Source organism: Podarcis muralis, chromosome 13 (genome assembly GCF_964188315.1).
Source record: "Podarcis muralis chromosome 13, rPodMur119.hap1.1, whole genome shotgun sequence".
NCBI classification, from domain to species: Eukaryota; Metazoa; Chordata; class Lepidosauria; order Squamata; family Lacertidae; genus Podarcis; species Podarcis muralis.
In genome coordinates, this window is record NC_135667.1 from 11,316,476 (window position 1) to 11,329,180 (window position 12,705).

General features: G+C 44.2%; 1 protein-coding gene and 4 non-coding genes across 5 annotated transcripts; 4 read left to right on the forward strand and 1 right to left on the reverse strand.

Moving 5' to 3' along the window:
* Positions 1–193: 193 nt before the first annotated feature.
* LOC114582524 (histone H2A type 1-E) lies at positions 194–738 on the forward strand. The gene has a single exon (XM_028703617.2). It carries the CDS (start codon positions 229–231, stop codon positions 616–618), a length of 390 nt encoding a protein of 129 aa, XP_028559450.1. The 5' UTR covers positions 194–228; the 3' UTR covers positions 619–738.
* Positions 739–1,918: 1,180 nt separating this feature from the next.
* TRNAM-CAU (transfer RNA methionine (anticodon CAU)) lies at positions 1,919–1,991 on the forward strand. Its single transcript has one exon. It is a non-coding gene; the product is annotated as a tRNA-Met (tRNA).
* A 452-nt stretch (positions 1,992–2,443) lies between these two features.
* Positions 2,444–2,516, forward strand: TRNAK-CUU (transfer RNA lysine (anticodon CUU)). Its single transcript has one exon. It is a non-coding gene; the product is annotated as a tRNA-Lys (tRNA).
* A 375-nt stretch (positions 2,517–2,891) lies between these two features.
* TRNAM-CAU (transfer RNA methionine (anticodon CAU)) lies at positions 2,892–2,963 on the reverse strand. The gene has a single exon. It is a non-coding gene; the product is annotated as a tRNA-Met (tRNA).
* A 965-nt stretch (positions 2,964–3,928) lies between these two features.
* Positions 3,929–4,000, forward strand: TRNAH-GUG (transfer RNA histidin (anticodon GUG)). Its single transcript has one exon. It is a non-coding gene; the product is annotated as a tRNA-His (tRNA).
* The last annotated feature ends 8,705 nt before the right edge of the window (positions 4,001–12,705 follow it).

Consider the following 12,705-nt stretch of genomic DNA (forward strand, 5'->3'; position numbering starts at 1 on the left):
CTCTCATTGGCCAACCGTTTCCCGCGTCCTCTCTCATTGGCTGCGTTTCAGAATTCCTTCTGCCGCGGGCATCCTGCACGGTCATTGGGCATTGAGTTCCAGAGGCTGACCAATCAGAACGTGCAGTCTCAAAACCAGGGGAAAGTATATAAGGAGCGGAATCGGGCACAGTAGCTTCATTCAGCATCGGAGGAGTTTGTTTGTGTGAATACTTTCAACGTCATCGCCATGTCTGGACGCGGCAAGCAAGGAGGAAAAGCTCGGGCTAAGGCCAAGACTCGCTCTTCTCGTGCCGGGCTCCAGTTCCCCGTGGGTCGTGTGCACCGTCTTCTGCGCAAAGGGAACTACGCAGAGCGCGTCGGAGCCGGAGCGCCCGTCTACTTGGCTGCTGTGCTGGAGTACCTGACTGCTGAGATCTTGGAGTTGGCCGGCAACGCTGCCCGGGACAACAAGAAGACCAGGATCATCCCTCGCCACTTGCAGCTCGCCATCCGCAACGACGAGGAGCTGAACAAACTCCTGGGCAGAGTCACCATTGCTCAAGGAGGCGTCCTCCCCAACATCCAGGCTGTGCTGTTGCCCAAGAAAACCGAGAGCCACAAGGCCAAAGGAAAATAAAGGAAGAAGAAAGGCGCTAAAAAGTAAAAAAGCCCAACAACCCAAAGGCTCTTTTAAGAGCCACCTACAACTTCATAAAAAGAGCTGATTTTTCTCTTACTACTTGCGAGATGTAAAATCCCATGCTCTTGAGGAAGAGTTAGTAGTTTATAAAATTATGGTCCTCCCGTTCGCTTTTGCTAAATGGGTTTTACGGCCCCTATAGCAGGCTGCGGTAGCTTCCCCGAACAATACTTAAATGTATATAAAGCTCATTGAGATTGGTGGGTGTGAATTTTTTTAAAAAAATACACCAGTAACACAAAGAGCTGTACTTTGGGGATCAATGTTTCCAGTAAGAAGGCAAGTTGAATACACTGTTACGGACAGGGAGCTTTGTACATTACTGTAACAAGTAAACTCCAAAACGCCACAACTGATACCAAAGTAACAATTTTGAATCTGATTCAAGTTTTCAGTTCGGCACAAAAGTTCTGATGTTATAATGTAAGCAGAATCTTTTCCCCGCTTCCAGGAGTACAGTATAAAGAAAAGGGAGCCGAAGCGGCAGGGACTTAATTGGCTAGTATTTTAGCGCGGGAATTTTGAAAACAGTTTGGACCAATCGTAAAAAGCGCGGGACTTTTCAAAAAAGAATTTGGACCAATCACATCCAAGTACGGAAGTTTCCGTCAAAGAAATGAGGCAACTGTAACCAGGAAATCGTCTCTCTCTCCCCCCCCCCCCAACTTCCCCTTTCAGGGAGCACCATAAAGAGATTTTGGGATAAGCTTTCGTGGACCTAACTATTTTTCTGTTAATGTCTGAAATTCTAGAATTTGCTCATCTTCTGCCTCTCCCGCAACATGACGCTTGTCAACATAAATCCTGGTTACGCCCATAGTCATGGTCATGTTGTCCACAGGATCCAAACAAAAAAAGGAGATTGCCTTCGACCTATTCGCCGCCAGCTTTTTAACACAATCCTTATGCGCAATTACCTGGGAGGAAGTCTCTTTGAATTCAGTGGGGGTTATTTCTGAGCAATCATGCATAGGATTGCTCTGTGAAAATATTAAATAGGACAATAGAGTAATTTAAGTGCTTTCTCCCCAAGTGCATTTACAGTGTAATCCAAAAGTAAATCCTATTGAATTCAATAGATCTGACTCTCAGATTAGGATTGCAGCCTTATTTAGGGTCCCAAATTGTGCGCTTTCTAAATATAGAGAAGTGGTAATACTTTGTACGTGGTCCTTTTGATGTTTGATTGGCAGCTTTTGTATCCTTTCAGATCGAAGCCGCCTAGATATTATCAGGTGCCTTCTTAGCGCAGTAGGCAGCGCGTCAGTCTCATAATCTGAAGGTCCTGAGTTCGATCCTCAGAGAGGGCAAGTTTCTTTTGTGTCCTCGCCTAAAACATTTTTTTTCTCAACAAAGAAAGCAGAACACCACGAACTTCCCCGGCTAGTTTTCAAACGTCATTTTAAAAATACCCTCCTGCCCGCAGTTTTGTAATCTAGAAGATCCAACACAAGGAAAAGCAAATGGAAGCAGGTAAACCTCAAGCGCAGACACCCTTTTTGTTCGTGTTCTAACACACAGACATTGGTCAGCGACTAGCTCACCCACCATACAGCTCAAAAATAACCCTGGGTGCTGTGATCTCTTAAGTGGCTTTGCAAAACGCGCATCTCCAGTCTAAATAAAATAAAATCCAGAATGAGAGTCGTGCCCGGGATTGAAATAAATTATGAAATCCAACTGAAATATAATTTATGCGTAAACTGACTCTCTTCTAAAGTAACGCTATATAGATGGGTGATTCAAACTAGTGCTTTCAGCAGCCCGGCTAGCTCAGTCGGTAGAGCATGAGACTCTTAATCTCAGGGTCGTGGGTTCGAGCCCCACGTTGGGCGCAGAATTTTTCTCTTTTCAAGAAACCTTTTATTTCTTCCAAAGCCAACAACATATTTTTTTTTGCACTACATACCACACGCTGATCGTTGCTTCAGTTTATTGTACACTGTATCATTATGGTATCTTTAGAGCTGCCAATATAAAGGAACGTTAAGCTCTTTTGCAATTTCTCTGAGCCAACACTTTCCCCAAATGTCCACTACAGAAAAGCCCTTTTTTGGGGGGAAGGGGGTGCTTTTTCATACACGGAAGAAATAATGCGAGAGCCAGTCAGGTAGCAGGAAGAAAAGGCAAGGAAATTGTACAGCAGAGTGCTGTAAATAAAATAAAAATGCCAGAAACTGTATTTGGGACTAGGGAAAAAAGTATTGAACTAGCAGAGGATGGTTTCGATCCATCGACCTCTGGGTTATGGGCCCAGCACGCTTCCGCTGCGCCACTCTGCTGCACGAGTATTTAGCCTTCATTAAGATTCCTAAAAACACTGCTCCCGTCTCGGCTTTACATTCTGATTAAGGCTTGAGAAACCTTTCTCACGCTCGCCTTGCAAAGTCTCCCTGCCTGCTAATTTTGCCTTGGAAGTGAAATGCTTCTGCAGCCACCCGTATAGCGGGAGGGGAAAAATAATCTGGAGTTTTGTACGCGCTATGCAACTCCGTATCCTAACCCGCCGTCTAGGAAAGAAACAAGCAAGGAAATCTATTGGGTGAGGGAAGGAATTACAATTCCTTGAGATCTCACCCCAACGTTTCCTCAATGAGCTCCAGGAGGCAAGGTTTCGGATTGCACAGGGCAGTTCTTTCGGCCTGAACCTAAACTCTGCTCCTGTTTTGAGATGAGGGATGATTTGTGGACACGTTGAGACCCGCAGTGGTTTGGCTACTTTCAGACGTGCGTGTTCCCGTGGAACATGCGTGAATACTTTAATGTGGGTTTCTTGCACTGATCACACAGTATTGTTTTTAATATTCGGTTGGAAGCCGCTCAGAGTGGCTGGGGGAACCCAGCTAGATGGGCGTGGTATAAATAATAATAATAATAATAATAATAATAATAATAATAATAATAATAATAATAAATTACTGTATTGCTTTTAAAAGAATCCTGTCATTTGATTCCTGAAAGGACTACACGATTATTATTACTTTTATTTACTTACTTACTTACAAACCCTGTTGGATCAGATCACAGATCCATTTGACCTAGAATCTGCCCCCAACCTCTTCCACTGTGGGGAGCCAGATGGTTTTGTGAAATCGCAAAAGCATGGCATAAACGAACTTCTGCGCGTCTATAACTTTGGTTGCTAGGCAGCAGGTCTTTAAAGAGATACAATTCCTCTGTACATGGAAGTTCCATTGCGCTATCAGAGCTAGCAAGAGCCACTTTAGCAGGAAGATCCTCGTAGCACGCCGTGATCGTATAGTGGTTAGTACTCTGCGTTGTGGCCGCAGCAACCTCGGTTCGAATCCGAGTCACGGCAAAAAGAGGGTGGCTTATTTTTATTTTTTTCTGAGCCAGTTCTGTATAAGTGTTTAACATGCCACGCTAAGAAGTTTATTTATTTAGCAATCTGTATATTGTGATAGGAATTTTATGGTCTTAGATATATGGTAATGTTCATAACTGCACATACATAGATCAACACAGGAAGACCAACCTGGAACCATTTTGATTCCTAAACTGACCAAATCCTTTCTCTGCAAGGTTAAACTGGAAAAGCCTCCCCATTGTCTCTTTCCTCACAAATCCTGTCTCAAGGATATGTCTGTTTGAATAAGGTGTGAGCCTGTGACCTGGCCCAGGAAATAAGTATTTTACCACTAAAAAAGAATGCCCAGGCTCCCCAGGCAATCCAATCAAGTAACTTGCCAGACAGGAGATAAACTGTGACACGAGAAAAACAACATTTAAATTTCTGTGATGTAGGTGGGATGTATCTGAGGGGTGGTCTTAGGATACACCCCTTCTGTGATGTATGCATAATGTTTCTGGGGGTGGTCTTGATCTAGAGAATGGGAATTTCAAAAGTCTTTATAAAGTCTTGCACACCATCTTTCTGGGTCCTCCTCCTCTCCTGCGTGTGAGGGAGTACCCTGTTGCAACAGATCAATAAAGATCAAGCTTACTAGCTGCTTTGCTTCTCAATATTCTCTGGTTGGCCTCTGTTATTTTCTCCTACCAATAGGGAACCTATGTAAGGACTCTATATGGGCTCTTGGATACCCCATAAGGGAAAAGGGCATATATTTTTATTTACAACAATATATCGTTCAACTGAAAGCAGAAAACAGCATATGAAATTAAAAAAACAAGATAGGGAATATTATTTAAAAATAGTAAGAAAAACCAGACATTCAATAAAATTTCCAAACTGTAGATAAAACCAACAGATTTTAATAGCAGATATACACAACCAGGTTTCTTTTATTTGGTGATAGCACTTTCTTGTTGCTAATGGCAGTCATTTTTTGCTGCCCCCCAAGGCATTTTAATCAATATTTTTGATTATTTTAAAACACTCACACAAAACCACTGTACATAGTACAATTATTTTCATCTCCCCTTCCTTCTAGCCATGGAGCTTACTTTTTTTTTTTAGCCCGACCTACATCACAGGGTTGTTGTGAGAATAAAATAGGAGAGGGAGAACCAGGTTGAGTTTGTTGGTGGCAGGGTGTGATAAAAACACAATAACTAGGATATTATTAGTGTGTGTGAATCAGTTTAGCTGGTCAGAAATTATTTACCGTACTTGCTACATTTGAAAGCACTTTTTATAAACACCAACTTTTCTTGGGTACCTACCTATGTGAACACTGGCTGGCATATGTTGATCTTTATGTGTAAACTAACATGGATGTATGGATGCTTCTCGTGTTGTTAGTGGGAGCCAAGCTGAGCTCTTCTTTCATTACAGAAGGCACAATTTTTGTGACGTGAACAATTCTTTTATTTATTTTCCCGATAACAGTTATCCTTCAGGTTACAGATCAGTACCACTTTTCAGACAGGTAAAAATGGTAAATGCAATGGGAAGCAAGATCTGTTGCCATCCTTTGTGGCTATCCTTTATGCCATGGGAAGGCAAACTAAGGCCCGGGGGCCAGATCTGGCCCAATCACCTTCTAAATCTGGCCCGCGGACGGTCCAGGAATCAGCGTGTTTTTACATGAGTAGAATGTGTCCTTTTATTTGTTACGGAAAAATCTAGGTGTGAGGCTGCTCAGTCACCCAGCTTGTCGGGCAGAGCTCGTAGGTCCCTGCGGAATAAAGGAAGGAGTCCAGCCAACCCGAGCAAATAGCTGTAGACCAAAGTTTATTGCGCAATAGGTTCAAAGAGCAAATTTGAACCCTGAGGATGGGGTGACAAAGACTTTAAAAACTTTCCCACTATATCCCAGAATACAGTTCGTACAGCATCACTGCTACATCACTGACATGTCACAGAAGGGGAGGGGTTAACCTTGGCAAACATGTCCAGACAAGTCCTTGGTACAAGGTTAGCATAAGCAGACATGGCAGGGCAAGACTCAGGTAAAAGAGTAGCATAGACAAATATGTCTTAAGTACAGTACCCACCACCCAAAAGTACAATAGAACTTCCTTTGCATGTCTGGACCCCTTGGCAAGTCTGGTGATGAGATTTGGCTTCCCTTGGCTAACGATGAGCCCAGCAATTGTCACCTCTGGGAACTTCCTGGAGTCCTTTTTCAAGGGGAAAATAGCTTTGGAGTGGAGGGAACTGGCAAAGGAGATGATTTTATATTCTTTTTAAAGCTAGGTAACTTCCCTGAGCTGTCAAGTTGAAAGGATACATTCAGGCATAATATGTGTAATATTTAACTTTAAAGATGTGCCCCCCCCCCGTAACATATTTAAAATGCATCTCTGGGTAACAACAACAACAACAACAACAACAACAACAACAACAACAACAATACCTTTATTATACCTTTATTATAATACCTTTATTATACCTTTATTGTCAATGTACAACCTGTGTACAATGAAATTAACAATTAATTACAATGAAATTATTTGTGGGGCATAGGAATTCATTCATTTTTTTTCTTTCAAAATATAGTCCGGCCCCCCACAAGGTATGAGGGACAGTGGACCAGCCCCCTGCTGAAAAAGTTTGCTGACCCCTGCTTTATGCCCTCAGGAGTTGCCCAACAGTATTAAGGTTTCCTTTGAATCTTTGGACTACAATCCCCATCAGTCCCAGCCATGATGGGAGTTGTAGTCCAACAATATCTATTTACCCACGGTTGAGAGAGGCTGGTTTTTTTTTGGGGGGAGGGGGAGGTTGAATTAAAGCATTGTTACAAATAAGCTCCCCCGTCTTGTGGGACGAGCAGTTCCAGGGGCAATTCTAAAGGATTTATCTTCCATAGGATGAGAGAGCTCTGGAGTCTCTCTGAGATATTTGATTTACAGTGGTACCTCAGGTTAAGTACTTAATTTGTTCCGGAGGTCTGTACTTAACCTGAAACTGTTCTTAACCTGAAGCACCACTTTAGCTAATGGGGCCTCCTGCTGTCGCCGCGCTGCCGGAACACGATTTCTGTTCTCATCCTGAAGCAAAGTTCTTAACCTGAAGCAGTATTTCTGGACAAAAAAAATTCCTTCCAGTAGCACCTTAAAGACCAACTAAGTTAGTTCTTGGTATGAGCTTTCGTGTGCATGCACACTTCTTCAGATACACTGAAACAGAAGTTGCCAGATCCTTCTATATAGTGAGAAGGTGGGGAGGGGTATTACTCAGAAGGGTGGTGGGAATGGGTGATTGGCAGATAGCTGTGATGAGCCTGTTGACGACTCTTAATGACTGCAATAGGTCTTACAGGAAAAAGCAAGGGGTGAGAAGGTGAAAAATGGCTTTGTCATGTATAATGAGATAAGAATCCAATGTCTTTGTTCAGACCAGGTCTCTCCATGGTTTTAAGTTTGGTAATAAGTTGTAATTCAGCAGCTTCTCTTTCCAGTCTATTTCTGAAATTCCTTTGTAGTAAAACAGCTACTTTGAGGTCTTGTATAGAATGTCCTGGGAGATTGAAGTGTTCTCCTACTGGTTTCTCTGTCTTGTGATTCTTGATGTCAGATTTATGTCTGTTTATTCTTTGGCGTAAGGTTTGGCCTGTTTGTCCAATATAGAGAGCTGAAGGACACTGTTGGCATTTGATGGCATACACAATGTTAGACGATGAGCAATTAAATAGTCCCGAGATGGTATGTGTGATGTATCTGAAGAAGTGTGCATGCACACGAAAGCTCATACCAAGAACTAACTTAGTTGGTCTTTAAGGTGCTACTGGAAGGAATTTTGTTTTGTTTTGACTATGGCAGACCAACACGGCTACCTATCTGTAACCAGTATTTCTGGGTTAGCGGAGTGTGTAACCTGAAGCGTATGTAACCTGAGGTACCACTGTATTTGCAAATTTATGGGCAGATGGATTTTAAGCAGAGGGAGATACGCTCCTCTAAGCAGACGGCAGAGTCTGTGTTGCATTAGCAGGAAGCAGCTTGTTCTTCCCTCTGCAAGGCTGGGACTCCATTTCCAGCAAAAGCCCGCTTTCCTCTTTGAATCTGTTGTAAACAAAAATTGCCCTTTTCTCTTATGGGGTATCGAAGAGCCCATATAGAGTCCTTACATAGGTTCCCTATTGGTAGGAGAAAATAACAGAGGCAAACCAGAGACTATTGAGAAGCAAAGCAGCTCGTAAGCCTGATCTTTATTGATCTGTTGCAACAGGGTACTCCCTCACACACAAGAAAGGAGGAGGAACCCAGAAAAATGGAGCGCAAGGCCTTATATAGACTTTTGAAATTGCTACCCTGTAGATCAAGACCACGCCCAGAAATATCATACATACATCACAGAAGTGGTGTAACCTAAGACCACCCCCCAGATACATCATACCTACATCACAGAAAAGGCGGTCTTAAAACAGAAATTTGAATGTTGTTTTTCTCCTGTCGTTTATCTCCTGTCTGGCAGGTTACTTGATTGGATTGCCTGGGTAGCCTGGCCAGTCTTTTGTAATGATAAATACTTAGTTCCTGGGCCAGGTCACAGGCTCACACCTTATTCAAACAGACATATCCTTGAGACAGGATTTGTGAGGAAAGAGACAATGGGGAGGTTTCCCACTTTGACCTTGCAGAGAAATCATTTGCTCAGTTTAGGAATTAAAATGGTTCCAGGTCGGTCTTCCTGTGCTGCTCTATGTACGTGCTTGGTTGGTACGCTTATAAACATTACCATATATCTAAGACCTCAAAATTCCTATCACAAATCCAAACTGCAAACTCGCCATTTCTGCCCCCCCCCCCCACCACACATCTAGCAGTTCAGAGCAAGCGGCGGCGGCTCCTCGAGTCTGCAGAGTGGTCCTATACTGCCACCTTGTGGCCATAATAGAAAGCAGCAACGGTAAAGATAAAAGGGAATGGGTAGAGACGTGGTTCAGCGGAGTCGCTCCTTTGGATAAACTTTATTTTCATATTTGGAACTACAGCCGATTATAGTAAAGGGTTTCCATTTTCAATGCACATGTGGTCTTTATGTAGGGTTGTAATGGGTTTTATGTAGGGTTGTCGTGTTTCAGAAGATGAAGATCTGGACACAAAAGCTATTGAGGTTTTTTTTTTGGCAAAGTTGTTGAGCTTTCCCCCCTAAAAGCACACACAAAAAATTGAAACTCGCCAAAAAACAACAATAACACTTCCAATATGGGTTGCCATACCGCCGGGTTCTCCCAGACATTTTCACCATTTTCCCAGCGGGGAATTGTGAAACGCAGCTATGATAGCCTCTCATTAGATCCAGAATTTCCCGCACTTGGGTTTGTAGCTGTTTCTGGATTACAATTCCCATCATCCCTGACCACTGGTCCTGCCAGGTAGGGGTGATGGGAGTTGTAGTTCAAAAACAGCTGGAGAGTCAAGTGTTATAAGAAAAAAACCGCTCTTTTATTCCCTTATGGGGTACCCAAGAGCCCATCTAGAGTCCTCTTTTTAGGTTCTCTATGGGTAGGAGAAAATAACAGAGGCCAACCAGAGAATATTGAGAAGCAAGGCAGCTACTAAGCCTGATCTTTATTAAAGCTGTTGCAACAGGGTACTCCCACCACACACGGGGGGGGGGGGGGGGCAGGGTAGAGAAGACCTTGAGCACAGTTGTGCAAGCCCTTATATAGACTTTTTAAATTGCCCAGATTGCATTATCTGGGTTTTGGCCACTCTTTTGTTATTATAATTCCTGAATCTAGGTCACAGGTCACAGGCTCACACCCTGTTCATATCTTGAATGTGCCCTTAAGACAGGATCTGTGAGGAAAGAGACAATGGGGAGGTTTCCCACTTTGACCTTGGAGAGAAATATTTGAGGTCAATTTGTTCAGGACCAAATTTGTGGGGTTTCAGACATGTGGTTTATATATACAGTTATGAACATTTTTTTTTTTTTAGTACATGACCTTAAAATTCTTATGACAAAAGCAATGGGGGGAAATGCACTTGAAAGTGTAGCAGAACACCGGCTTTTGACCTAACGTGTTCTAACCTCCCTGCAAACTAATCACTCATTAAATAGCCACCGTCATCCAATCAAATCAGGCTGAATGCTCAATAAACAGGTTGTCTGAAAGTACCTCCATAATACAGTAGTGTCATAACAGGGCATGCACAGACATTGTGACCACCGACACAGCTGGGTTAGATCATAGAATCATAGAATTATAGAATCATAGAATCATAGAGTTGAAATAGACCACAAGGGCCATTGAGTCCAACCCCCTGCCAAGCAGGAAAAACCATCAGAGCACTCCTGACATATGGTTGTCAAGCCTCTGCTTAAAGACCTCCAAAGAAGGAGACTCCACCACACTCCTTGGCAGCAAATTGCACTGTCGAACAGCTCTTACTGTCAGGAAGTTCTTCCTAATGTTTAGGTGGAATCTTCTTTCTTGTAGTTTGGATCCATTGCTCCGTGTCCACTTCTCTGGAGCAGCAGAAAACAACCTTTCTCCCTCCTCTATATGACATCCTTTCATATATTTGAACATGGCTATCATATCACCCCTTAACCTCCTCTTCTCCAGGCTAAACATGCCCAGCTCCCTTAGCCGTTCCTCATAAGGCATCGTTTCCAGGCCTTTGACCATTTTGGTTGCCCTCCTCTGGACACGTTCCAGTTTGTCAGTGTCCTTCTTGAACTGTGGTGCCCAGAACTGGACACAGTACTCCAGGTGAGGTCTGACCAGAGCAGAATACAGTGGCACTATTACTTCCCTTCATCTAGATGCTATACTCCTATTGATGCAGCCCAGAATTGCATTGGCTTTTTAAGCTGCCGCGTCACACTGTTGGCTCATGTCAAGCTTGTGGTCAACCAAGACTCCTAGATCCTTTTCACATGTACTGCTCTCAAGCCAGGTGTCACCCATCTTGTATTTGTGCCTCTCAATTTTTTTTGTTGCCCAAGTGCAATACTTTACATTTCTCCCTGTTAAAGTTCATCTTGTTTGTTTTGGCCCAGTTCTCTAATCTGTCAAGGTCGTTTTGAAGTGTGATCCTGTCCTCTGGGGTGTTAGCCACCCCTCCCAGTTTGGTGTCATCTGCAAATTTGATCAGGAAAATCAGTGGCCCAGATCCCTGCAGGAAACACACAAGAAAGACCCAGGCACAACAGCACTTTCCCCTCCCTCTGGAGGTTCCCAGAAAAGGGTTTTCAGAAGCACTTCTGCCTCCTGAATGGTGCCCTCTATCTAGATCAGGTGTGGGGACTCTCTGGCTCTCCAGGTGTTGTGGAACTACAACTCCCATCAGTCCTGGCCGTCGGCCATGTGAGCTGCAATTAAACAACATCTGGAGGGTCAAAGGTTCCCCACATCTGCTCTAGATGTTTTGCACTGCACTCCACCCCTCCTGAGAATCTTGCCACGCTGGCTGAGGTTCATGGGAGTTGTAGTACGAAAATCCGGAGGGCACCATTTCTGGTACGCCTGTTTTAGACGTCTTGCTGTCATGACTGCTCTATTTGCAGATGAAACAAAACAAAACAAATAAAATAAAGTAAATAAAAAATTCCTTCCAGTAGCACCTTAAGGTAAAGGTAAAGGGACCCCTGACCATTAGGTCCAGTCGTGACCGACTCTGGGGTTGTGGCGCTCATCTCACTTTATTGGCCGAGGGAGCCGGCGTACAGCTTCCGGGTCATGTGGCCAGCATGACTAAGCCGCTTCTGGCGAACCAGAGCAGTGCACGGAAACGCCGTTTACCTTCCCGCTGGAGCGGTACCTATTTATCGACTTGTACTTTGACGTGCTTCCGAACTGCTAGGTTGGCAGGAGCAGGGACCAAGGAACGGGAGCTCACCCCATCGTGGGGATTCAAACCGCCGACCTTCTGATCGGCAAGTCCTAGGTTCTGTGGTTTAACCCACAGCGCCACCCAGCACCTTAGAGACCACTAATTTAGTTATTGGTATGAGCTTTCGTGTGCATGCACACTTCTTCAGATTTAAGTGCAGAGTATAAACAGAGGAGGGAAATACACTCTGTTAAGCAGACAGCACAGGTCTGCCTTGTTTATTCAGGGAGCGGCTTGTGCATCCGTCTGCAAGGCCATAACGCCGTTTCAGGCGAATCCCAGGCTCCCTTCCACCTCAGATTGCAAACTCCCCGTTTCTCACATGGCCACTCATCTCATGTATCTCATCTCGCAGCTCTCGGAGCAGCGGTGGAGCTTCCTTAAAGAGCGGTCCTGTACTGCCACCTCGTGGCAATAAAAGAAAACAATGATTCAAATCAGCGTTTCTTGCCCTCCCTGCTCGCCCGTTTAAGAAGCCTTCGTAGGGGTTTCTGTACTTTCTGAACAAATTGTGGTGGCAAGTCAACAGGTTTCCCACCCAAATCACTCCACAAAAGCTCTTCAGTTAACTTGCACCCCTGCTCCAGATCAGTTCCTCTTGGATTCATACACACCCACTTAATTTCCCCAAACACCTGCCTCTAAATAAATTAGGTAAAGGTAAAGGGACCCCTGACCATTAGGTCCAGTCGTGGCCGACTCTGGGGTTGCGGTGCTCATCTCGCTTTATTGGCTAAGGGAGCCGGCGTACAGCTTCCGGGTCATGTGGCCAGCATGACTAAGCTGCTTCTGGCGAACCAGAGCAGC